At 43.3% G+C, this 26,974-nt stretch overlaps 1 protein-coding gene across 4 annotated transcripts in view; it reads left to right on the top strand.

The window, feature by feature from the left end:
* The window catches only part of BST1 (bone marrow stromal cell antigen 1), a 32,321-nt gene extending 16,050 nt beyond the window's left edge, over positions 1–16,271 (top strand). The window contains exons 7-10 of one of the 4 annotated variants that reach the window (XM_054253469.2): positions 298–384; positions 1,165–1,267; positions 3,897–3,956; positions 14,245–16,271. In XM_054253469.2, coding sequence (XP_054109444.2) covers positions 298–384; positions 1,165–1,267; positions 3,897–3,941 — 235 coding nt within the window. In that variant the 3' untranslated portion in view covers positions 3,942–3,956; positions 14,245–16,271. Of the gene's footprint in view, positions 1–297; positions 385–1,164; positions 1,268–3,896; positions 3,957–13,879 lie in introns of all 4 variants that reach the window. The other 3 variants (XM_054253470.2, XM_002745987.8, XM_017970662.5) reach the window with 3 other exon arrangements.
* The last annotated feature ends 10,703 nt before the right edge of the window (positions 16,272–26,974 follow it).

Raw genomic sequence — 26,974 nt, 5'->3', positions numbered from 1 at the left:
GTCACTGTCTGGGGACAGACTGCTCAGGTGGCTGACATCATGCACATGCACTGGCCCTGGCTCTCCCAGTGCTCCTGGCTGCCCAGCTTCAGGCCTGGTGCTGAGGTCCTCAGAGCATTGTCTCCTGGGTCCCAAAGGTTTATTGGAAGCAACCCTTTTTAAATCAGAGACATTCCATTTTCTTTCTCAGAGTAGAATATCCAGGAGCACATAGTCAAAAGAAATTACATTTAACTGAGAGATAACTTCCTCTCCTCCTCTTTTCTTACTTTTTAATCATATATTTTTATGTTTTAGGGAATCCTGTGGGGAAGGCAGCATGAAAGTCCTGGAAAAGAGGCTGAAGGACATGGGGTTCCAGTACAGCTGTATTAATGATTACCGGTAGGCAGCCTGCATAATCAATGTGCGCTTGTAGAGGTGGTGTGTGATTTTGGAGGAGGGCTGCCTAAAGGCTCTTGCTGGCTCCCTGCTCTGAAGTCCACAGGGTGGTGTCCTCTGGGTGGCCTCTTGTTGTGGAAGCAAGGAACACCTTCTAGCCTGGATTTGGCCAGGGCCCCACCCACTGCTGTCCAGAGTCCATCTTCATGGAGCTTAAAGAACACACAAAGTGGCACTTTCTCATTTGCTCATGCCCACTTCTCTCACTGTGCTGACTGTGCAGTGAGACACTGGAGGACAAGGACTGAGGTTCCTATGTCTTTGGATCTCTACGGGGTCCTTGTGCATCACAGGTGCTAAGGTGGGAGTTTGTTTGAGACATTTACAGATATATCTTGACCACAGACCAATAGGAAAATGATAACATCTACCATCTGGTGAGCACTTATGGGCCAGACGCTTTATATACTTATAATCAGATATCATGTGTGAGCCTTCCTGCTTGGAAATTAAAAAACAAAAAAAACAAAAAAAACTTCGCTTAAGCCATAAGGTAGTTGCAAGCCATCTCTGGACTCAAATCCCTGCCTCTGGCTCTCTCTGCTTAAGCCTCTAATACTGTGGACCTGCTGATTCTGCAAGGGGCTGGAATCCAATACTGCAAAAACTGAGTGGCTTTCTTGAACATTTGAGTGTCACAGAGTGGAAATGATGTCAGTGGTCTTCTCTTATTGCCCAACACCCATGATCATCCTGCTTCTCTGCCACTCTCTGTCTTCCCAGAAGCCCCATGGGATCGTTCTCCCAGCTGAGCAAAGCCCCCTACAAGTGTGAACCACTCCCTCCCACTCCATGCCTCCTCAAGACAAGGAGCCCCTCAAGGCTGGTCTGTTATCTGTACCTTTTACTTATATGTTACTGCCAATGCCCTCAAAAGTTAGGTGTTGGGCCGGGTGCAGTGGCTCAAGCCTGTAATCCCAGCACTTTGGGAGACCGAGGCGGGTGGATCACGAGGTTAAGGTATCGAGACCATCCTGGTCAACATGGTGAAACCCCGTCTCCACTAAAAATACAAAAAATTAGCTGGGCATGGTTGCACGTGTCTATAATCCCAGCTACTTGGGAGACTGAGGCAGGAGAATTGCCTGAACCCAGGAGGTGGAGGTTGCGGTGAGCCAAGATTGCGCCATTGCATTCCAACCTGGGTAATAAGAGCAAAACTCCGTCTCAAAAAAAAAAAAAAAAAAAAAAAGTTGGGTGTTGTTTATCACCCCTTCTTAAAAACAAAACAAGGCAAATGTCCCTTTCTGGAAATATAATCTATGTACAGAAAAATATCCAAAACATGAGTACACAGGTGGGTGAAGTTTCCTCATTTAGTGCATACCTGCAACCAGCCCTCAGACCAATAAACAGAACGTAACCAGCATCCCAAGGGGCTCCCACTGGCCTCTCTGTTGGTCACCACCCTCATAGTAACCACTGTCCAGATTTGTAATGTCATTTATTAGTTTTATCTGTCTTTAAGCTTTAAACTCAGTGACAGAGCTGAGTCTTGAACCCAGTTTTGCGTGGTTGTAAAGCATGCTCTTTCCCTCCTCCCACCAAGCTCTTCCTTCTTTAATCAAAGCACCAGTAGTCAATTTTAAAAAGTATTCAATCCTTACTCCAATACAGCTCAGTAGCCAAGCGCAGCGGCATGCACCTGTAGTTTCAGCTACTTGGGAGGCTGAGGTTGGAGGATTGTTTGAGCCCAGGAATTAGAGTGTGCAGTGAACTATGATGGTGCCACTGTATTCTAGCCTTGGTGACAGAGGAAGACCTGGTCTCAAAATAAAGCAACTCACCCTCAACCCCATAAAAAAAAAAAAACAAAAACCAAACCAAAACAAACACACAAAACAAGCTCAATGATGGAGAAGATCTTAGCTAAATTTTTGCATTTACAACGCTTTGCTTTGTTTTCATGTCATTGGGTTGAGTTGTAATAGCCTGGGCCAGAGCCCAAGTCTCCGTCCCCCTCACAGCTGCCCTGGGTCTGGTCTTACTTTCTTCCTCTCCGTTGGTGTCCCCACCTCAGTCGGCCTCAGGGTTCTTCTCTTTCAAGCCTGACTCAGTAAAGAAAGAGGAAGCTCCCATTTCTTTACTGCCCATAGGCTGTTTCTGTGTTACTGCCAGGAGCAGAGAGGATACAATGAAAGGTATAACATGGGAAAGTAACAAAAGTTAACCTAACAAATCCAACTCCAACCCAGGCGTGAGAACCTCCTGCCCCTCAAATTCAGATGGCGTTGTCTTCTGCTCCACATCAGTCAGAGGTTCTTGCCCATTTTGGAGGGGACTTAACTTTTCATAGCTTCCCTTACCTCCTGGTTGGTTTCTCCCAACACTGTGTTGAATCAGACTCAGTGAAATTTCATGCCCTTTTCTGGGCATAAACAACAACAGATAACTACTGTTATTGAAAATATGTGCATCAAGTAGACATTACTGAAAGGCAGATGAGTCAAGGACAGATGACATGGCCTGCCGTAGAGAGAACAATATCACAATCCTGTTCTTCCATGGTCCCCTGCAGTGATCATGCCACAGAGATCCTGTCTAGGCTTGCCTCCTGCCTAGCTCCCCACGTGTCACCAAGCCCTGCCTCCTGTCTTCCTTGCAGCTTCCCTTCCCCACCTCCAACAGCCTTGGAACTTCACATCTTCTCCTTCTACTGTGCACAGCAAGTTAGCTTTCCTCTCTGATGCCTGAGCACTGGCCGTGACCCATGTGGTTCCAGTCCAACCTTCTGCCCAAAGCACTTACCAGGTTGTGGATGTCATACGTGCACGCAGAAGTGGTGAGAAGCTTGGGCCCTGGAGTCAGCCTGCAGGTTCAAGTTCAGCCCTTCAACCTGCTACTACGAGAACCTGGGCAGTTTATTGTGGTCAGCTTTCTCAACTGTAAATTGGAGAAGATAAAGCACCTATTCCATTTGGTTGTTAGGAGGATTAAATGACATGATCCTTACAAAAGATATATATCAAATGTCTTCCTACATAGTAAGTGCTCGATAAATGCTGGCTAATATTTTTATGTTTTATTTTTTCTAGACACAGGGTCTTACTGTACTATCCAGGCTGAAGTGCAGTGATGTGATTGTAGCTCACTGCAGCCTTTAACTCCTGGGCTTCCCGCCTCAGCATCCTAAGTAGCTGAGACTATAGGCATGAGCCTCTGTACCCGGATAATTTTAAGATTTTTTTTTTTTTGTAGAGACAGGGTCTCGCTATTTTGCTCAGGTTGGTCTCAAACTCCTGGTCTCAAGCAGTCCTCCTGCCTCAGCCTTCCAAAGTGCTGGGATTACAGGCATACACCACCATGCTGGGCCACTATTATTTTTAGAGGAAATAGTTTGTGTATTCTTTGAGATCAGAGACTACTGTATCTCCAGGACTTTTCAGGCAAACCATAAATGTTTGATGGGTGAAGGTTATTTAAATAATCCCTTAAATATTATTTTCTTTCTGTAGACCAGTGAAGCTCTTACAGTGTGTGGACCACAGCACTCATCCTGACTGTGCCTTAAATTCGTAAGTAAATGTCCTACCCCAAATCGTTCTTTCCCAAGATAACCAGCCCTTAGTATGTATTATGAAACACTGGTGAATTGCAGTATGATTTTATACCTACGCCCTAAAATGCCAGGCTTCAAAGTAAGCCTGTAATTCTGCACTGCACTCCTCTCAGTCACTCTGAGCCAGTGGGTTACTGAGATTTGACTGACATCTGCCGAGCTGAGCCAAACTTACCAAGCGCTGCAGAGCAAAAGTGGCCCTACTCTATGCTCTCCCCTGGCAGCATTTGCTTCAGCAGAGCAGCTAGGAGTGGGACAGCTGGAGGCCCTTTTAAACGTATTTCTTAATTCTAAGTTAAATTTTCACTACATTTTTTAAAAAGGTGTATATGTATGGGACAAAATTCGCTATTATAAAAGGGTAAGGGAAGTGAGCAATCATTCTCCTGCTATTCCTAAGTCACTCAGGTTCCCTACCCAAAGGCGATTATTGTTTCCACTTTCTTGCATATCCGTTGGAATACAGTGTGCCTGTAATAACACGCACACACACACACACACACACACTCTTTCTCTCTCTCTCTCACACACACACACACACACAGACAAAAGAGACATGTTTCTCTTATACTAGTCACATAAATGATAGTATATGTCGGATGCTGGACCTTGCATTTATTTATTTGAGGCTGGAGTACAGTGGCACTGTCTCAGCTCACTGCAACCTCCACCTTCCAGGCTCATGTGATTCTCCTGCCTCAGCCTCCAGAGTAGTTGGGACTACAAGAGTATGCCACCGTTCTTGGCTAATTTTTGTATTTTCAGTAGAGACAGGGTTTTGCCATGTTGGCCTCGCTGGGTCTCAAACTCCTGACCTCAAGTGATCTGCCCACTTCAGCCACCCAAAGAACTGGAATGACAGGCATGAGCCACCGTGCCCGGCTGTAGACCTGGTTTTTTAAACTCAACAGCATGTCTTGGAGCTGTTTCCTTATTTGTTTGTTTATTTTTCTTTCCCTATTTATTGATAAAGCTTTGTTCTTTTGAACAGCTCTGTAGAAGTCAATCGTGTAAAAATATCATGATTTTTTAACCTCATTGCCTATAAGTGGACAGTTAGTTTCCAATATTTAGCCCTAGCATCAATGACTAAGGATTTTCGTTAGCCTCAGCTCTCATTTCCTGAGAGTACTTTCTTTTATTCTGGTCCATCTCCTTTCAGAAGTTTCCAGTGCACAAACGTGAACATGTTATCAGATAGAGATGTAAGCGTGTTCATTTGGTTCTGGTTTAGCCTTATTTTTATTTATATGTATCAGTTTAGTTTTTGTACAAAAAGCAGTCGTGCCACACATAATGTCCTGCTGTGAGCTTTCTTCACTCGCTGGTGTTACGGGGCCATCCTTTGAAGTTTGTTCATGCTTTCTGTCCCAGTCTGTTAGTGGCTGTAAGAGCGGTCTGTAGGATGACCACTCCGCCTTTTATTTAATCCTTTCTGTGTCACGGGCTGGCTTGGTTGTACATTGTTATAGTAGTTGTTTGTTCTTATAAACAATGTTGAAATACAATCCTTGATTATATACTTTAAGCTGTTGTGCAAGTATTTGTGTAGGATAGATTCCCAGAAATTGAGTTGCTGGATCAAAGAATGTGCGCCTTTTAAATTTTGGTATGCTCTGCAAAATTTTGATAGGTTTCAAAAAAGCTGTGCCAGCATACACTTCCACCACCAGAATATGTGGGGAGTGCCCCTTCTCCACTCCTCCACCACTGTGTATTTTTTGTATCCATATCTGTACTTGTGCCTGTACCTATGGCCATATCATTTTAGTCACTCTTAGGGGTAAAACATAGCACATTATTGTCATTTTGGTTTGTGCTGGCAGGGAGATTTCTGATCCCTTCACCCGAATTCTTTTCCTTTCCTTTTCTGTTTGCTAACATTGTACTTATCATGACAATCCAACTCAAGTGTGCTTTCCTCAATGAGGCTTTTCTCATTCTCCAAGTTGACTGATGAACTCCCTTCTCTTTGCTCCCAAGGACTTCGTACACAATGTGACTACAGTGCTTTACTCTTCCCAACCCTGCTCTCGTTCATTCTGCACCATCTGCCTGCCTCACTCTGCCTTCCGCTTTGTGTTTCTCTTAGTATTTCTCATTACAGTTGCACATAGTGGGTGCACCATCAATGCCTGTAGGATCCATTCTTCCATCTATAAGGGAAGAGAACTAATCAGAGTGCAGAGCAACTTTATGCCAGGCATTTGCTGTGTACACTACATAAAAGATTATGTTTATCTGAATAACTAGTATATTAAAGAGAGTCAGGCTAGGTACAGTGGCTCATGCCTGTAATCTCAACACTTTGGGAGGCTGAGATGGGTGGATCACCTGAGGTCAGGAGTTTGAGACCAACCAGCCTGGCTAACATGGGGAAACCCCATTCCTACTAAATACAAAAAATTAGCCAGACGTGGTGGTGCATGCCTGTAATCCTAGCTACTTGGGAGGCTGAGGCAGGAGAATTGCCTGAACCCAGTAGCAGAGGTTGCAGTGTGCCAAGATTGTGCCACTGCACTCCAGCCTGGGCAACAAGAGCAAAACTCCATCTAAAAATCATAATAATAAAGTAATAAAATAAAGAGAGTGAGAGAGAGAGATGGAAAGAGATAGAGTGCATACACTGGTGAGCTGGCTTGTCATCCCCACATAGCTCTTCTCTTCTTCATTTAGTAATAGAGCCCTTGAATTTTAGATGGGTTCATGGCTGTCAAGAATAATGAGTGGATCTCTTAGCCTCCCTACCACTGTGGCCAAGTGACATGTGCAATTTCCAGGTTAAGCACTTGAAAGGAAGGGTCATGCGTTTCCTTTCTCCTTTTACGCTGGCTGGTGTATGGTCCCAGAAGATGCAGAGGTGAGCCGTCTTCAACTGGGGGAGGCTGAGCAACACAGTAGAAGGAGGCTGGGTGCCTCTGCACCATGGCGCTACTCTATCCACCCTGGATCATTATTGAGAGATAAATAAACATCTATTTTCTCTCAGCCACCGTCATTTAGAAAGAAGCCAAACTTTTGTTTGATCCAGTGTGGGTGGGTTCAGATTCTCCCTTCAGAATCTCGGGCTCCAAGAAGTTAATGAAGAACTCACCCAAGACCACCCAGCTAGTGCAGGCAGAACCAGGATCTGAAGGAGTCTGAGAACTGTCAAAATTCACTCTGGCAGATGTCAGGCTCTTTGGGCTGGAAATAAGGATAATAGACCCATCATCTCCAGCATGTATTCTAGGAGTCAACATCCCAGGTTCGGTGATAGATTTAAGTCTTCTCCCCATGCTCAAATGCTAGTCATTCCCTGTGAACTTGGCATACGTCGTTTCTGAGTCCTCTCATAGGAGATAAAGCATAGCCTGTGAACCTGGGTCTTTCCTCTCCTCATCTGAAAATGAAGTCCACCCTCACATTGCTGCTGCTTAAAAACCTTCAAGGTTCCCTACTACCATGTTCAGACTTCTAGTTCCATCTTCCAGGTTCATCATATTCTTTCCAGACGTGTCACCCACTGCTTCTGACCGGGAACTTTTATTTCAAGGCATTTATTTTTATTTGATCCACTTCCCTAAAGATATCATATGCCTCTCTGCTCATCAGGCTGTGGAAACACCTTTTTAGCAGCAGTAAGCACTCTGCTCTTACTGAGTTAGAGTCAGATGATCTAAAATGATCAGTTTTCTTATCTACAATGCCTCCATGAAGCTACCCAGACTCCTGATCTGAATATTTAAAATTACAGCCTCCATCTCACAACTGTGGCTTTTCAAAACCCTCATGTGACTCTATTTTTTCTTTTTTATACTGTTTATCTTCTGACTGACCTACTTGTGAAGTTCTTTTTTTTTTCTTTGAGACAAGCTCTCTCTCTCTGTCACCCAGGCTGTAGTGCAGTGGCACAATCACGGCTCACTGCAGCCCTGACCCCTGGGCTAATGTGATCCTCCTACCTCAGCCTCCTAAATAGCTGGGGATACAGACACTCGCCACTATGACCAGCTAACTTTTAAAGTTTTCATTTGTTTTTGTTTTTTGTAGAGATGAGATTTTATTATGTTGCCCATGCTGGGAAGTTCATTCTTCAGCACCTGTCTCCCACCTGCTAGAACATGAGCTTCAGGAGGTCAGGGACCAGCCTAACATGGTGAAAATTCATTTCTACTAAATAAAAAAATTAGCCAGGCATATGCTGCATGCCTGTAATCCTAGCTACTTGGGAAGCTGAGGCAGGAGAATCGCTTGAACCCAGTAAGCAGAGGTTGCAGTGAGCCAAGACTGTGCCACTGCACTCCAGCCTGGGCAACAAGAGTGAAACTCCATCTAAAAAAATAAAGTAATAAAATAGAGAGAGAGAGAGAGAGATAGTGCTCGCCACTATGCCCAGCTAATTTTTCAAAACCCTCATGTGACTATTTTTCTGATAGTATTCTAAGAACCTAAAGCAGAGCTTGCAACCTGGTAGACACTTAGGAATGAATGGATGATAGATGAATAAATGAATGAATGGATGGATGAATGAATGAATGAATGATTGCCTTCTACCCAGGAAAGGAATAGATTTAAGAAGAATGATGTTCAAAGGTGCTGGGCAGCCAGAAGGAATGACAGATACTCTACAACAGCTTCAGAGAGGTGCCCAGTGGCTGTATATGCATAAGTTCTACATTTCAATTACAAGAAAAGGGATCCTGCTGTGGCTTGTTTATGTGGAAAAGGAGAGAATGTAAGGCTGTGGCAAAGATTTAATGGTATAGACTTTCTAAGGAAGCTGGAACCTCTTAAGGCTTGAATAGGGAAGTGTCTGTGGTGTTAGATTGACTTAGGTCTGTATGGTTTTACTCTGTCCCATTCATCAGCCTAAACCCATACAGAAACAGACTATGGAAAATTCCTTGTTATAAAACCCATTGCATCCTATACCACCATTCCTGAAATGGGCAAATGGCGCCATCCTGGCACCAGTGTCTTGGGTTAGCTCCCCTGCTGTGGGAAGTATAAGGAAAATGAGGGCAGCTCTCCTCACCTTTCCTCAGTATTTCTGAGCACTTTGCTGTGTCAGGCTTCTAGCTGGTGCTCTGGAGTCATCATCTCATTTGATTCCAACCACATTCCTGGAAGGACAATTTGACTGTCATCAATGAGGCTGAGGTTCAGAGAGATAAGCCATCACTGAATGTTACTGAGAGGCAGAAGCAAAACTGAGGTTCGTCTGTGTGTAAAGTTCTCGTTCTTCCTGTCACACCACACTGCCTTAAAATGTCTCTAGGACTCACACCATAGCAGGTAAGTAAATAAGTAAGGGCTTCGCAGTTACTGACCTCTTCTTCTTTCCTGTGTGCAGGCATTCTTTCAGTGCTTGTTGGTAGACATTTTTGACAATTCTGCCTAATTCATTTGAATGTCAAGGATAAAACCCTCTTTCACTCTTTGCCAAGTTTTTCTCCAGCTTTCATCACCCTGGCAGGAATTGTACTAATCTCTTTTTTAAACATTCTATTAGTGAATATTTGTAGATAATTTACAAGAGAGAAACCACAAATAGAAAATATATACAAAATTATTCAATCACTCTAATAATAATGGAATACAAATTCAATAAGGTGTCATTTTCACCTAAACTTTTTTGACATACATTAAAACATAGCAGAAAAATATTTTAAGTTGTTATGCAATGCTCGATATCACTGAAAATTGATAGAATGCTTTGGGAAAACAATTTGACAATATGTGTCAAGAATTAGGAAAGTATCACAATCTTTGATCTAGGTCAGACTTTAGGGTGCTTTTGGTGCCCTATTCTAAAGAAGGGATTTGAAATGTGCATACAGCCTGTATGCTCAAATATGTTCCCCAGAGCATTCTTTATAATACTTAAATATTGGGAACTGGACCTGAATACCCACTGACAAGGAAATGATTACATCAAAGCGTACACTTACTGGAAGGAGTAGAATGTAGCCCTTGAAGACTGTGGTAGGATAACCATACAGCAAGCAGAAGACCTCATGAACAATCCATGGAAAACAGCAACCTTAGGTGCTTATAGGTTATAATATTGGCCAAAAATTCAGTAGACTTTTAATTTGCAGGACTGGTGATGATATGAGAAGGCAGACATATAGTATTGGAATGAGGACTCAGTGTGGCACGGAGGGCCAAGGGCAAACATCATATCTCTTAACTTGGCTGGAAGTCTCTGTCCTAAATGCCCCAGGCCACAGAAACAGAACTACCCATCTCTACTTGTTTAGGAATAGTGGGGTAAAGAGCTTTTAGACTGCAAAGGTTTGGAATAAAATAACTATTGATGTAAATTTACTTATTTTATTAATAGTTTTGTGGTAAATTTAGAGACAATCTGTATGTTTTGGTATTTAATCATTGACAATATTTTAGAGAATGTAGCATATAAGAACAGCTATTGCATTTAACCTGTGACCCCAGTATATGTGTTAATATTAAATAACGAATTCCTTTTTTTTTTCTGGAGACAGGTTCTTGCTCTGTCACCCAGGCATGGAGTGCAGTGCTGTAATCATGGCTCACTGTAGCCTCAAACTCCTGGGTTCAAATGATCCTCCTGCCTCGGCCTCTCAAGCAGCTGAGACAAGAGGTGCATGCCACCACTCCTGGAAAATTTTCTTTTCTCTTCTTTTCTCCTCTCTTCTTTTCTTTCCTTTCTTTCCTTTTCTTTTTTTATTTCCTTCTTTCTTTTTTTGGGTGGGGGATGGAGTCTCACTCTGTTGCCCAGGCTAGAGTGCAGTGGCTTAATCTTGGCTCACTGCAGCGTCCACCTCCTGGGTTCAAGTGAGTCTCCTGCCTCAGCCTCCTGAGTAGCTGGGACTACAGGTGCAAACCATGCCTGACTGATTTTTGTATTGTTAGTAGAGACAAGGTTTCACCATGTTGGCCAGGTTAATCTCAAATTCCTGACCTCATACGATCTGCTTGCCTTGGCCTCACAAAGTGTCGGGATTACAGGCATGAGCCACCACACCTGGCCAAATTTTCTTTTCTTATTAGAAAAAAAATTTAAATAATAAAGATAGGATCTCCCTATGTTGCCCAGGTTGGTCTTGAACTCCCGGTCTCAAGGGATCCTCCTGCCTTGGCCTCCCAACGTCCTGGGATTATAGGTGTGAACCACCATGCTCAGTCAGGTAACTGATTTTAGACATGGGATTTTTAGTAGGAAGTTATAAGAGAATTTTACTAAGTTTCAAACCAGTATTGGAATTTGTAAAAGAATTAAGTTCTGTATTTATAAATTATAAATTTTATACATTTACTGGATTTACCACAATCGAGTATTTGAGAAAGTTTTGCTAATTTAAAGTCATTTAAAATATTTTAAATAGAAGATGTAATAGTTTAATACTTAAGTTTAAAATAATTTAACCTGGGGCCTTGCCCAGTGGCTCATGCCTGTAATCCCAGCACTTTGAGAGGCCAATGTGGAAGCATCACTTGAGCCCAGGCAGTCAAGACCAGCCTAGGCAACATAGCAAAACCCCGCCTCTACAAACAATAATAAAAAAAATTAGCACTTATGGCTCCAGCTACTCAAAAGTTTGGGGCAGCAAGACTCTAAACCCAGGAGGTCAATACTTCAGTGAGCCGTAGTCATGCCACTGCACTCTAGCCTAGGTGACAGAATAGTCCCTGTCTCAAATAATAATAATAATAGTAATAATAATAATTTGATCTGAAATAACTTGAGTTTAAAAATTTATGGGAATTAAGTGTGACACGACCTTAAGCGTTATTGTCAGAGTTCACTAGGTTTTAAAATAGAACAACGTGATTATAAATTGAATAAAAGGACATGGAAAAATTAGGCTTTTGAGTGTACAAATGTAATAAGATTTAATTTTAAAAATCAAAGTAAGTGCAGTTCAAACAGTGTGTAATAAACCCCCCCTCAAGTATAGACTCACATTGACAAGAAAAGCTTTTTAAGTTACAAAGTGACAAACCAATGCACAGCAAGAAATGAAAACAGCGTGTCTCCATTTGTGCATGATAATGGACGTAAGTGATAGAAACAGTTTGAGAAAGTAAACTCCAAGCTGCTAACTGTGGTTCCTTCTAGGCAAAGGAATAGGAACTGGGAAAATAAGAAGGGAGACTGTCACTATTAGTGTATTTAATTATGTGTTATTTATTTTTGGAAACGTAAAGAAAAATGTAACCTTCTGTAATTAGTTAATTATTTGAAAGCAAAAGTAATTTTAAATTTTGAGTCAAGTCCGGGACATTAACTGCATCACAGTGCAATTGTAGAAAATGTCCGGCAGGTGGAGCCCTAATACAATCCCATGGGAGAGATTTCAGCAAAAACGAAGGGAGGACCAGCATTCAAACAGTCAGGAACTTTTAAGGACAGGGCCTTAGTCCAGAGCCGTGGGATATATTTTCAAGCCAACATTAGATGGTTTCATAATTTTAAAAAATTCATCTTTTAATTGGTTTAACAGAATTCAGTAATTCCTGTTTTTAAAAACCCAGTGGTCAGATACTGTTTACTATGAGTACTGCCCATACGGGCAGGCCCTCTGTTGATGTGTTCATGTCAGGACAGGTTTTTCTTCACCACTTAAACTCTGATAATGTAATACCCACCAGTAGGGAACTTAGCCAACACTGTGTTCAATCCATACAATAAGAATTCAACCACAAGGAAGAATGAATTAACTCCCTGTGTGCCAACATGGAAGCATGTTCAAGGTAGGATGTTAGGCGAAGAACGCACGTTGCAGATTCCATTTGTGCTTAGATAAAAGGATATCTAAGGACATCTAAGGATAATTTGCAGAGCAGCAGCAGGTCCTGTTGTCTAGAGAAGCTTTTTGCTGGGGAAACAATGCCCTGGAATGGTATTTCAATGACATATGCGCTCAGGATTTCAGAAATGGAAATTAGTTCTACGGAGCAGGTTTAGCATTCACGTGTGCACTATATTCCTGGAAAGAGAACTCAGGCTATCAAAGATGGTTTTCTATGGAAAGTGCAAATGGGGAGACTAAGACTTTTACTTCCCACTTTATAACTTTCTATACTATGCAAATTTCTCTACTGTGTGCACTTTTTTTTAACGGTAGCAGCAGAATTTATTTTATTTATTTATTTATTATTTATTATTTATTTTTTTGAGACGGAGCTTCGCTCTTGTTACCCAGGCTGGAGTGCAATGACGCGATCTCGGCTCACCGCAACCTCTGCCTCCTGGGTTCAAGCAATTCTCCTGCCTCAGTCTCCCGAGTAGCTGGGACTACAGGCGTGTGCCACCATGCCCAGCTTATTTTTGTATTTTTAGTAGAGACGGGGTTTCACCATGTTGACCAGGATGGTCTCGATCTCTTGACCTTGTGATCCACCCGCCTCGGCCTCCCAAAGTGCTGGGATTACAGGCGTGAGCCACCGTGCCCGGCCCGGGTAGCTGTAGAATTTTTTCAAACGTGCCTTATTATAGGGGGTGGGGCTTGCCTATGGTGCTGTCAATATATAAGGCCCAGAAATTCTGCCAGTTTTTCTGCCAATTTTTCTTGAGCATTGTCACCAAGAAGTTGACAGGCAGGTGAATGTTATACACAAGTTCATTGTCTGTCATCTTCACGTAGCCAACAGCCACAGCCAGACATAACACCTTCTTCATTTGGAACTTGATGGTGGACTTCATCTCATCCACTTTGGCCACCATGTTTTCATTGTGTGTGAGCAGGGAGGAGAAATTTCCTGTCTTATTTAGGCCTGGGCCGAGGATTTGTAGGATCTGCTTGATCAGAGACTCGGAGGGCAAAAATGCATCATACTTCCTGGCCAGCTTCGTGACCAGTTTCTTATTCTTGCTGAGTTTTTTCTGCGCATCGTTTTCCATATCCACAGCCTCGGCCTCGTCACAGTGCTGCTGGTCCCCCAGGACACACACGGAGAACTTGGGGCGGGGAGTGGACTTAAGCTTGACTGTGCCCGAGAAGCAATTGTCCTTCTGGGAAGTCCTAGTTCTTCACGCTGATCTGCAGCTCCACCAACTCCAGAAACTTGCGGCGCTTGCACTGATTCCAGCGCGGGACTTCCCGCAGTGCCTCCTACCGGGTGTCGCGGGAGACTTTGCTACTCACGGCCTCTCGCGCCGCGCTAACTGAAAAACAGACTAATTTTTGAGACTGCACGTATATTTTTGAGTGTCGGTTCCATACACCAATACTAACACCAATACTAACTTTCTCTATTTCCTTTTTAATTTGCAGGGCAGCAGCCACTACTCAAGGAAAAGTCCCACTTTTTTATGCAGAACAAAGTGTGGGTCTTATCGTTCTGCTCCTGCTGGCTCTTGCTTCAGGGACTCAACTGTAACTGGAAACTGTGCTGCTCGAACCCTAGCCCTGCAGCCTGCCCTTGCAGTCATCATTCCTGTTCTGTGTATATCAAAGGATTCTGTTGTCTAAAGTGGATTTTTGTTGGGAAAACCATGTCCTGAAATGGTATTTCAAGGGCATATATGCTCAGGATTTCAGAAACAAGAAATTAGTTCTATACAGCAGGTTAAAAAAATGCTGCATTAGAATTAAAGCAAGTTATTTTCTTATTTTTACAGTGACACAAAGCACTAAGAATCAGACTGCTTGTATATTAGCAAACATTTTTAGAGCATTCTAATAAAACTGTATGTTACATCATCTATTTTTCCTGTATCTCCAGCAGTGCGCACACTGCATGCTTATTGATTGCTCAAGACATATGTACACTATATAAATGTATGCATATATATTTGGCCTGCAAAGATTTCATTTGTTTGGTATAAAGATGTTCAGGTAATGGTTTTTTGTTTTGTTTTGTTTTGTTTTTTGAGAGATGGAGTTTCGCTCCTTTGCCCAGGCTGGAGTGAAGTGGCAAGGTCTCAGCTCACTGACCTCCACCTCCAGGATTCAAGTGCTTCTCCTGCCTCAGCCTCCCAGGTAGTTGGATTTTCAGGTACCTGCCACCACACCCAGCCAATTTTTGTATTTTTAGTAGAGATGGGGTTTCACCATGTTGGCCAGCCTGGTCTCGAACTCCTGACTCCAGCTGATCCACCTGTCTCGTCCTCTCAAAGTGCTAGGATTACAAGTGTGAGTCACCACACCCAGCCTTAATAGTTATTTATAATGAGGGAAAAATCCAAAATATTCAATAATATTTACATATTTATTGAAACTGTTGGGAATTTGTATTAGTTCATTCTTGGATTGCTATTAAAAAACTACCCAAGACTGGGTAATTTACAAAAAAATAAAAATAAGAGGTTTGACTCACAGTTCCACAGGCTGTACAGGAAGAGTGGCTGGGGAGGCCTCAGGAAACTTACAATCATGATTGAGGGCAAAAGGGAAGCAGGCATGTCTTACATGGCCAGAGAAGGAGAATGGGGGTGAAGAGGGAGGTGCTACGTGCCTTCAAATAACCAGATCCCATGAGAACTTTGTCACAAGACAGCACTAGGAGATGGTGCTAAACCATCAGAAACCACCTACATGATCCAGTCACCTCCCACCGACCCCACCTCCAACACCGGGGATCACAACTCAATATGAAATTTGGGTGGGGATACAGAGCCAAACCATATCAGAACTATTTACATGGGTTTTAGTATATTTGTAATATGGAGTATCGTTCAACAAGTGAAAGCCATGTTTGCCAACTCAAATGCCCTTCAAATGGTGAATGAATAAACTAACTGGTAAATCTATACCATGGAATACTACTCAGCAGTAAAAGTAACTATCTTGGTATATGCAGCAATATGGATGAAACTCAGATGTGAGAGGTGCCACACCAAAAGGCTACCAATTGTATGATTCTGTTTATATGACATCCCCAAAAAGGCAAAACTATAGGAGTGGAAGCAGACCAGTGATTGTGGGGGTGGCGATGATTAGGACTAGAGGGCGGCACTACCTGCAAAGTGACACTAAGAAAATTTTGGGAATGATGGAACTACTCTGTCTTGATTGTGGTGGTGATTACGTGAATCCATGTATTTGTCAACACTCATGGACCTGCTCATGAAAAAGAGTAAATTTTATTGTATGTAAACTAAAAAGAAATGTTTTCAAGGAAGATTTAATCACATAGGAAAATATGTAAGTGATAAAATTGAAAACTTTATTATATAATGCAAATGTCTAAAGTATGATACAAATTTAATAAAGTATGAATGTGTGTGCAGATGATATACATATATTGTAAACAAATGGCAAAAAAGAAAATAAACCAAAAAGCAAAGGAGTTTTCTCCAGACAGTTTCTTATTTTATTTCTGACTTTTGACTTTTTTCAAATTTTCTCCAATGAGCATGCACCACTTTTATAATCAGAAAAAGAGAAACACACACACACACACACACACACACACACGTGTAGTAATTTGATCCGACATGAAACATTTCCAGAAGAGAAAAACAAAACCAAAAGCTCATCACAGACACTTCTGCCATCTCTTTACTGCTTGTCTGACCTAAAGCAAGTGTGGGTCATTAGGCATGAAAGCTGATGATTCTAATTCTGATGCCCCAGGGCCAGCAAGTGGCAGTGGAGCTCCTCACCTTCCTGTAGGGTGCTGTAGATGTCTGTAGAGAGAATGGAACACCTCCCATGCAGCCCCTGGTGACGCCAGGCAGCGGCAGGACCTCTCTCCAGACCCACGGCTCTTGAGTGCCAAGCCCTTTCTTTCTTACCCTGCTGCCCCCATCTCTGGTGAGATTCTCCTGGCCGTGTCTTTACTCAATTTTTGTGGACACTTGACCAAATATTTGCTACAAAACTAGGAAAACGCACAGCTTTACGGTCATTGTGTGTATAGGGATATGTATTAGGTTGGTGCAAAAGTAATTGCGGTTTTTGCCATTGAAAGTAATGGCAAAAACTTGAGGTCAGAAGTTTGAGACCAGTTTGGTCAACATGGTGAAACCCCATCTCCACTAAAAAAACAAAAATTAGCTGAGCATGTTTGTGTGCACCTGTCCAGCTACTCAGGAGGGTAAGGCAGGAAATTTGCTTGACCCTGGAAGGTGGAGGTTGCAGAGCCGAGACTGCACCAGAGCACTCGAGCACTCCAGCTTGGATGTCAGAGTGAGCCCCCCTCTCTCTCAAAAAACAAACAGACAGAAAACTGCTATTCAAAAACCAAAAAAAGACTGCTATTACTTTTAATGGCAAAAGCTGCAATTACTTGCACCAACATGATATATAAAACACAATTCAACCTTGTGAATATCTAGAGATCGTCTCAGACATTGCTCTGGGTGGACCTCAGTCTCTTTCATTTGAAGTCACACAATGGCATTCTAATTAGTTTCCTGTGCCCTCTGCCTCTTTCTCTTCCAACTTCTCATCTGCCATTACCTCTCCTTTGTGGGGTCTACTCACAGGTCTGCCCCGCCCAATGGTACTCAATCCAGGGGTTGTCTCTGCACTGCAGGAGGGGCCAGGTTACTTGACCGTCACCATCAGCCACCTTCGTCATGACTACAGCAAGCATTCACTGAGTTATACTTGTCATGCGTTCTAGTTTCCATGCCCAGCATGCTCCAAAGCACCTGGTAGAACAGTGGTTTCCTTCCTCCATGGGACACTGTGGGGCCAGGTTTTGGTGGCGTTACCAGATCACCAGGGATTGGTCTAGGTCCTGCTGCCTGCTGCACAGAAAGCAAGTCACTGAGATGAGCATTGCTACGGAAGAAGGCTTTTTCGGGTGCTGCAGCCAAGAAGAACGGGAGGTCAGTTTCAAAATCATCTCCTTGACCAGTCGACTAAACTTACAGGTTTATATAGCAGGGAAGAAATATAACTCTATGTGGGAAAACGGAAATGAGGGCGGGGTAAGAAAGAGAAGCTGCTAAACCGGAATCATGGTGGACGAAGGCTCTGGCATCTCACTGTGGATGTGGTGGTCTGGCGAGTTTCCGTTCCTTGATACTAACTGGGTGGCTTAAGGATCAGTTTTCTTGAGGAAGGAATTTAGATAGGACAAATAAAAGTTTCAATCTTTAAGATGGGAGGGTCAATTTTCCTGTTTAGCCCAAAAACAGTAGACATCAATTCTCTGGGACAGCTGGGCTGGTTTCAGTTTGACACTGCCACAGGGGGCAAGCAGGAACCAGACCATGCTCAGAGGGGTTAAGGAAAGAGTCTCTGAGATTGCAGAGAAATGAAATCCATGAAGACCTAGCATGTGGTAGAATGTTCAATAGGTGTAGCCACTGGTGTGTATTGTAAAAGTGCTATCAGCTTCTTACAGAAGGTGTGCTCAGCTGGGCTCTTCCAAACAAGTGACTGGGTGCTCTACCTAGACGTGTTCTACTCTTTCCCTCCTCAAGGTCTTTGAACATGTTGGTCTCTCTGTGTTGATTTTCCTTCCTGCTCTGTCTCCCATCTGGCAGACTTGAAGACATACCTTAAGCATCACCTCCTTCCTGGATCCTTCTATTGCTCTTTCTCCCTGCAAAAGAGCAAAGAATCCCCCAACAGGGCTCATCTCCATGGTGTCAGCATTGTTTGAGTCCTTGCCTGACTTCACCCTGGCTTCTTTGCAGACTCACCCATCTTTCCAGTCCCAGCCTCTAGCCCTGCCTGGATGAAGTAGACCTTCCACATGTGAATGAACTAAGTTGGATGGAGGAAAACACAGGCTGGGGGATTCGTTAGCTTTCATTTGTTGGAGGCCAGGGAGGGTACAAGGAAAGATCAATAGCATGGTGTGCCGTGCTTTTCTGTATGTACGCCATACTTCCACAGAACACTTGAAATGTGTGATATTGCTAGGGTGTGTGAGGGGAGCAGTGAGGGAAGATGACAAGCAGCATAAGACTTTTGGGTACCTAGAGGAAGAGAAAAGGACCCAACCAACCAACTTCCAATTCATGGTTTGTCTCAGGACCGTCTGGCTCCTCAGGCCAATCCCCTGGGAGTCCCAGCCAAGGGGCATCTCTTAGGCCAAGCTTGGAGAACACACTGTCCGCTGCCCTCAGGTTGCCTGGGTTACCAGGCGACTTAGACACCACAGCACAGTGACCTGTGACTCAATTAGAGCAATGTCATTTTGAATTCCCTGGGAAAAATAGGCTTTATTTTTAAAAGCTAAACATAACTTCACTATTTTTCTGAATATAAGAGTAATAATGTCTGCTTTCTTGAAAAAAATCTACACAATACAGAAAAATTAGGAAGAAGGCAATAAATCTCATCTGTCATACTACATGCAGAATATCAACATTTTCCATGTGTTTTTATGTGCATATTTATATTTTTAGATCCAAGAGGCTATGTGTGAAAGTAGGAATATAACCCAGAGCAGAACCATTCAACCACCAGGTCTAGTCTTTGTACAAGGTCAAACGTGGGTTTCAAACATATCACTGCCTTCTGACTGGTTTCTCTGCTTCTGCTTGGTTTCTCCTTCAGCCTAACTTCCACAATGCTGCCAGAGCAATGCCCTATGCTAGGGTCCTGAGTGCACTGCCCTCTTGCTCAAAATCAGCAATGATTTCCTACCCTTGGCAAGATGAATTTCATATTTTAAATCTGCTATTTAAGAAGCCAGTCACAGTAGCTCAGGCCTATAATCCCAGCACTTGTGGGGGCCAAGGTGGGCAGATCACTTGAGGTCAGGAGTTTGAGACCAGCTGGACAACATGGTGAAATCCTGTCTTTACTAAAAATACAAAAATTAGCCAGGCGTGATGGCACATGCCTGTAATCCCAGCTACTCTGGTGGTTGAGGCAGGAGAACAGCTTGAACCCAGGAGGCTGAGTTTGCAGTGAGCCAAGATTGTACCACTGCACTCCAGCCTGGGTGATAGAGTGAGACTCCGTCTCCAGAAAAAAAAAATCTGCTATTTAAGGTCTTTCCATTTACTCCTAAAGCGCATCACTAGGCCTGTGCCCCAGGAGACCCCACTGCACTCTCCATGCACCTTCTCTCAGCTCCCTATTCTCAACAGGAGGCTTTGGATGTGGTACCTTTGCACACCTCCTTCTTGAAGCCTTACTTAGCTCCAGTTCCATTTGTTTTTATGTCTCTGTTGAGAACAGCAACTTTACCCAATTGTCTTTGTGTCTGTCATAATGCTTTACCCTGATCAGCCATGACCTAGTCAGCATTTGATCAGATTAAGTGAGATCATTGGATTTGGGGAGTCAAGACAAGGGATATGGGGAGGCAGCCCAACGTTGTGGCTGAGAGCATGGACTCTGGAGCCTGACAGGCTGGCCCATGTCCTACCTTCAGCATTCACTCACTGTGTGGCTCTGGGCAAGTCACTTACCTTGCCTGAGCTACGTCACCTGTGTGTAGGTAGGGATTATAAGTACTCATAGTGCAATGAGTGAATGTGCATAAGTAACCCAGATAGTGCCAGGTGTGTAGTAGATCAGTCCTGAGTGTTAGTTGCTAGTGTTATTGTTATTACTAGCAGAGCTGTTGATAGCTGTCTAAATACCATCTGCTAATACAGCACTCTCTGCAGATCAGAAACTACTGTGCAATGGGCACTGTGTGAAGTATTTTCATACATGGCTTATTTTAATAAGTCACTCGACCCCATGAAATCAGTTCTCTTAGTATCCTATTTTACAGATGAGAAAACAGACATAGAATAGTTTTCTTACTTGGCCGAGGTCACCTCTCTTGGCCTCAGTTCCTCCCTTGTCTGGTCAGCAAGACTGGGTGGCAGGGAGCCCTGGCAAAAGAAGCTAAGAAAACAAGCCTTGTGTGTCTTCAACGAACAGGTCCCAGCACCAGCTCCATGCCTGGCACATTTAATGGGTACTTAATTCTTTTCTACAAAGTGAATGAACAATGATAAGCATTTGACTAAAAGAGAAATGCACATGGAAGACCCCAGGGCACAAGGACTGGCTGGGCACATGGAAGAGCTGAGCTCTACTCTTTCCTCTCCTGCCCTAGGTACCAGGTACCTTACACTTGGCCGTATTCCCTCTAGCACAATCAACTTGATAACGAGGGGCTTTCTGAACCTGAAGAAGAAACTGTGGGAACGATGATGGGGAAGATACCGACTGCCAGAGAGTCCAAAGAAGCAAAAGCATTCCACCCCCACAGAGAGGAAGCCAAAATCTCCAGAGGCTCTGGCAAGAGTTCAGTCAATTGCATGCCTGCCTAGTCCAGCTCCGTCCATATCAATGTTCTCCAAAAGTTTCAAAGGAAACAAGATAAAATGGATGCCCAAATGTTTAGAGCAGTGAAAATACCCTGCATGATACTAGAATGATGGACACAGATCATATAGAAAGAAGGTACAACACCCATTAGGGTGAACCCGAATGTGAACCATGGAGGCTGGCTGACAATGATGTTTCACTGTTGGTTCATCATTCATGACAAATGCATCACTCTGGTGGGGATGCTGACAGTGTGGGAGGCTATAGATGCATGGGGACAGAGCATATGTGGAAATCTCTGTACTTTCTACTCAAATTTGTTGTGAACCTAAAACCATTCTAAAAAGTAAAGCCTATTTTAAAAAACGAAGGCCCAATTTGAAAAGGAATTTTAAACTCTTGGGAAACATAATAATGACATCTATAAGTCCTTCCTTGATAAGAGATTCCATCTGTCTGGTGCATCTATTAAGGGACATTCACAAAGGCTGGAGAATACCAAGATGTTAAACAGAGTGAGGGTTCTATGACGTTGGTCAATATAAAAGGAGAAAAACATCCTAAAAGTATTCCTAAATATTGGTTGATGTAAACATACATACTGGAGGGCACAAGAATTTGATAAAAAAATAAAAAACAAAAACTTAGATGACCTTGATGGGAAGTGGAAATGACCACGCCGTGGCCAGCTGATAGCTTACCTCTTTGAAGTTCAGCTTCAACACAATTGCTGCAGACTGAATTGTGTTCCCTCAAATTCATAGTTCGTTATGGTCGCCCTAGGAAACTAACACAACAATGAACATTTCCGAAGTAAGGCCTAGAAGCAGACATGTGCCAAGTGAACACCAGCTTTTTTGATTCCTCCTTCTGTGAAAATTGAGGTTTGCCAAAGGTGCCAAATGGGTATGGCTGATTGAGAAGTAATTCCGGTTCCACTAACCTGTGAGACAGCCCAGGCGAGCTAACCTACCTTCTAATGCTCATTTCCATTTAGCCCGTCTTTCTGAAATTCCTCTGGATGAGAAAGTGGAAGTCAGGACAATAAATTGTTGTTGGAGACTCTGCAGTTGCTGGAATTTAATTCACAGGCATCTGACACCGAGAACTCAGCCTTACTCTTCTTAGGAGACTTTTGGCACCAAAGAGAAGAACAAATTGAAAGCCCATGCTGGTGAACAGGGTACAGCTATTGCTGAGACTGGGAGCTTGTTTTTAAAGACCTGGTGAGGGTTTTGAACACCAACTGCATAACCAATGAAGCAAGTTGGAAAATCTAAACTATGCCTTGGCTTCCCAAAGTGCTAGGATTACAGGCATGAGTCACCATGCTGGGCCTAAATTAGTAGTTATTATCTATTTTCATTTGTGTGATGAAGATGAAACAGAGTGCTTTGGGATTGTGCACTGGGGGAAACCTAACCTAGTCGAGCATCAGGAGAGGAGGCCTTCCAGAAAAAGTGTTCCTTAAGTCGAATCTGGAAAGACGAGAGCTATTAGCCAGATGAGAGGTGAGGGTATGAGGGGGTGGACTGGAAGCATTTTCAGATAGGGAGACTAATCTATACGAAGGTTTATGTTCTCAACTACTGAGTTTGTCTTCAGCATTGGCACTTTATTTTATTTAACAAATTTATTAAAATTTGTTAAATTATAACAAATATTTGACTGCAGAGCTGAGGATATCAAAATAAAATATAATTTTATTTCTTATATCGTGTTGGTGAAGGAGCAGCAACAGAGGCTAGAGCATCATTTACAAACCAGATTTATAAAATAGATTATCCATCTAGGGATTCACAGTGTAGCAACTGGGAGGGGGCTACTGACTCCCTTAAAGAGACCTTAGGCCATAGGCTGATGGGCATTTTTTGTAAAAGATGAAATAATGCTTTCAGCTTTGCTGGCGATGCAACCTCTGTCACAGCTACTCAACTCCATCGTTCTTGAGGGATCCACAGTGTTTGTGATCCTTCATGAACTTCAGAGTTGCATGTATCTACTCAGTCAGTATTTACTAATTATCTTGATTAGGAATCTTGGGAATGGCAGTGACGTTTTTTTGTTATTCTATCCGGGGACACAAGATAGAATCTGGCCCTGTTACTCACTCCTCCAACAAAGCTGTCAAATGGGGCTACTATAGACAAGTAGAACCACAGATTGGAGATCAGCTCTTATTATGTGACAGCTGGATTGTTAGGCTTCCCTCTAGGGGCCGTCCCTGTCTACAGCAGGGGTGTACAGGCCAGGGAGGGCACCACACTTGGGGTAGAGTAACCTTGCCCAGGAGTAAAATGTGGTACAAGAATTCTGTGCTCCTAGCAATTCTAGGAGCTTTCTGTTGAAGGAGGAAGGGTGGGAAGAGGAAAGCTGAGGCAGAGAGGTGGGGAAAGTGGTGAAACATTCTGTTCACAACTTCAATAACCATCATGAAAAATCAGTGACAGGTGCTGGAATCTCCAAACCTCCAAGGGGCTTCCAACATAGCGTGCAGTGAAAGCTGTAATTCACAGCCTTATTGGTGAGCACGTGTCAATGGCCCATAGCGGAGGCCCACTCTGGCTTCTGTACAACCCCAAAGACACCAAATGGTTGAAAAACAATCAAAAGAAGAACATCATGTGATGGCATCTGAAAACTACATGACGCTCAAATTTTAGTGTATAAGTTTTACTAGAACTCAGCCATGCTCATTCGTTTACGCTTATCTACTCCGTTTTCAAGCTACTGCAGAGTTGAGTAGTGGCCAGAAAGGTTGCACAGCTCGCAAAGCTGAAAGTATTATCTCACATTTTACAGCAAATGTTTATTGGCTTATGGCCTAAAGTCTGAGGGACTCAGTAGCCCCTGTCCGAGTTGCTGCCCTGGGAATCTCCAGACGCATAATCTGGTTGGTGCATAATGCTCCAGTTTCTGTTGCCACTGCTTCCTTCACTGACATACAATACAAACAAATAAAACTCCATTTTATTTTGATATGCTCAGCTCTGCTGCCAAAGCTATGACAAGCTCAGGAGCAGTTTTTCAGGGTTTGGGAATAGAGAAGAAAGTGGTCTCTTCTCTTGCGCATCAAGGAATCCTCTTGATTATTTAAGTCAGATTAAATTTGCTATGGTTTGAATTCTTGTCCCTCCAAACTTCATGCTGAGATTTGGTCTTCAATGTGGCAATGTTTGGAGGTGGTGTCTGGTAGGAGTTGTTTGGGTCACGGAGGTCCATCCCTCATGAATTCGTTACTGTGCTCTCTTGGGGTTGAGTGAGTTCTCACTATCTTAGTTCTCAAGAGAGTTGGCTGTTAAAAAGAGCCTGGCACCTGTCTCCCTCCCTCCTTGGCTTCCCTACCTGTCATGTGATCTCTTTGCATATTCTGGCTCCCCTTCCACTTCCACCATGAGTTGAAGCAGCCTGAAGCCCTCACCAGGGGAAGCTGCCCAAACTGGAACTTTCCAGCCACCAGAATTTTGAGCCAAATAAACCTCTTTTCTTTATAAACTGCCCAGGCTCAAGTATTCTGTTACAGCAACACTAAACAGACTAAGACAAAGTCGTTGACTGATTTTGAATTACTTTAGAAGCGGACCCTGTGACAGACCATAAGTCCAGGGAGTTTAACTGGGAGGTAATAAACTACGTGAAGGTACAGGAAATGCCAATGAGGAAGTGGGAACTGAGTTAGGGAAGGCAGGAAGCCAATACAGTGTTACCAGGTTATTATCACTTAAGGAAACTGGGGTTGAAGCCTGGTGAGGAACTAGGGCAGACAGTGCAGAATGTACCTGAGACTGTTTGTACCTGGGACAGGAGGAGGTTGAGCTATTTATCCACTTGTCAGTTATGGGTTCAGGACTGCTCCCAAGAGGACATCTGGCCTGCCCTGTGATGGCAACTGGTACCAGCTGCAGCAGAGATGGGATGGACAGAAAAAATTTCATATGAAGTTTCAGATGGGCCACTTATTTACAAGGAGAACAGTTTTGAATTTTTTTTTTTCTAATTTAAGGTACAGTGAAAGAATGCATAAATGGGCCTTTTGAAGTATGTGCAAATCATGAACCCACTTTCAGTTTGTTGCACTAACTTCACAGTGTCAGAGGAAGCATTAAAATGACCTTGCATAATTTTACATTTAAAATAAAATTTAGACACCAAGAGGGTGACCCCCATGGATCTTCACAGAGCTTTAAGCCAAAGTTCTTGACACTCAAAAGAAGGTGAAGCTTATAGATATACCGACCAAACAGCTAAACAGAACAAAAAAGCTTATGCATCTTCCAGATGTGGAGACCATGACTTCGGTGGATGAGCCTAATCTGTATGAAGGTGTAGGATATATGTATGAAGATGAAGAATGTTTATTCTTCAATCCAAGGAGGTAGTTCACAATAAACTGTTTGAAAGTCAGAAAATAGCAGGAAAAAAATTAAAGAACTAAAACAGAAAAAAAAAAAATCCTATCTAGAGCAGAATATTAAGGAAGCTGAGGACAACATCTGGGAGACGCTGATAGCACAAACCGCCCTGTGGGTAGCCTCTGGGGCTCTTCCTCCTGCCCCTCCTATTCCTGGCAAGGGCAGAGTGGTCTGTGCAGGGAAAGTTTCTCTTCTGCCTGATGGACGCTTCATCTGGATGGCCTAGCAACATCATCTGTTCTCCCTCACCCTGAGCCCCTCTTGCATCCCAACCCTGAGATTTTTACCCTGGCTTTGCCTCCCCTGCTCAGGACACTCTTTTCTGTCAGTGTGAGTCATGAGCTCCAAGGAAAGGGAGGATGGAAGCCAGGAAGGATATGAAGCTCTGCCTGAGCCTCCCATTAGGGACAGCGGTCAGACCAATAAACAGCATCTCTACTCTGCTACCTGTGCCTTTCTTGAGCCAAGGGATGGGAGGAGGTGAGAGAGGGAGTGGCTATCTCCATCACAGCTCCTGCTCCCTCTACATTAGAGCCTTTCTTTCCTTGGAGGACAGGATCTCATCCTCTTCTCTTTTCCTTTTCTGGACCTTTGACTAATCCCTTCACCTTCTGGGCCTCTGTGTAGTATACAGATGAGGAAGAAAGAAGACTTACACCCATAGCTGAATTTAAGTGAAAAGAACTTAAATTCCTCTATGACAGCCTGCCTATAGATTTCTTTCCCTGCTTTCTCCCATACCTTCCTTGTTACTCTATTCTCACACTGCTATAAAGAGCTGCCCAAGACTGGGTAATTTCTGAAGGAAAGAGGTTTAATTAACTCATAGTTCCGCATGGCTGGGGAGCTCTCAGGAAATTTACATGATTTCATGGGTGGAAGGAAAAGGGGAAGCAAGTCACCTTCTTCACAAGGTGGCAGGAAATGAAATGACACAGGAGGAACACTTATAAAACTATCAGATCTTGTGGGAACTCACCATCGGGAGAACAGCATGGAGAAACCACCCCCATGATCCAATCACCTCCACCTGGTCTCTCCTTTGACACGTGGGATTATGGGGAGTACAATTTAAGATGAAATTTTTGGTGGGGACACAGGCAAACCATTTCACATTCCAAAAGAAAGTTCAGCAATAAGCAGCACTTCCCAGACCCTCTCCCTTTGGCCAATATCATAAGATGGATACTGCAATCCTGAGGCTTAGGGGCAGTGGAGTGCTGGAGCTGGCTTATCCCAGCTCAGGAGGGCTGATTGTTCACTGTCCACGAATTTTGTTGCAAGCCACTTGTTAAACACAGCCATTACACAAATTATGTAAATTTGAAAATCGTGTTAAAAAAGGGATGATGAATATTCGAAGCTAAAAAAATAAAATTCAGACTTACATGTAACCGATTTGTATGAAG

This window comes from Callithrix jacchus, chromosome 3 (assembly GCF_049354715.1).
Source record: "Callithrix jacchus isolate 240 chromosome 3, calJac240_pri, whole genome shotgun sequence".
NCBI classification, from domain to species: Eukaryota; Metazoa; Chordata; class Mammalia; order Primates; family Cebidae; genus Callithrix; species Callithrix jacchus.
The sequence above is the reverse complement of the archived record's forward strand: the minus strand, read 5'-3'. Positions and strand labels throughout refer to the sequence as shown.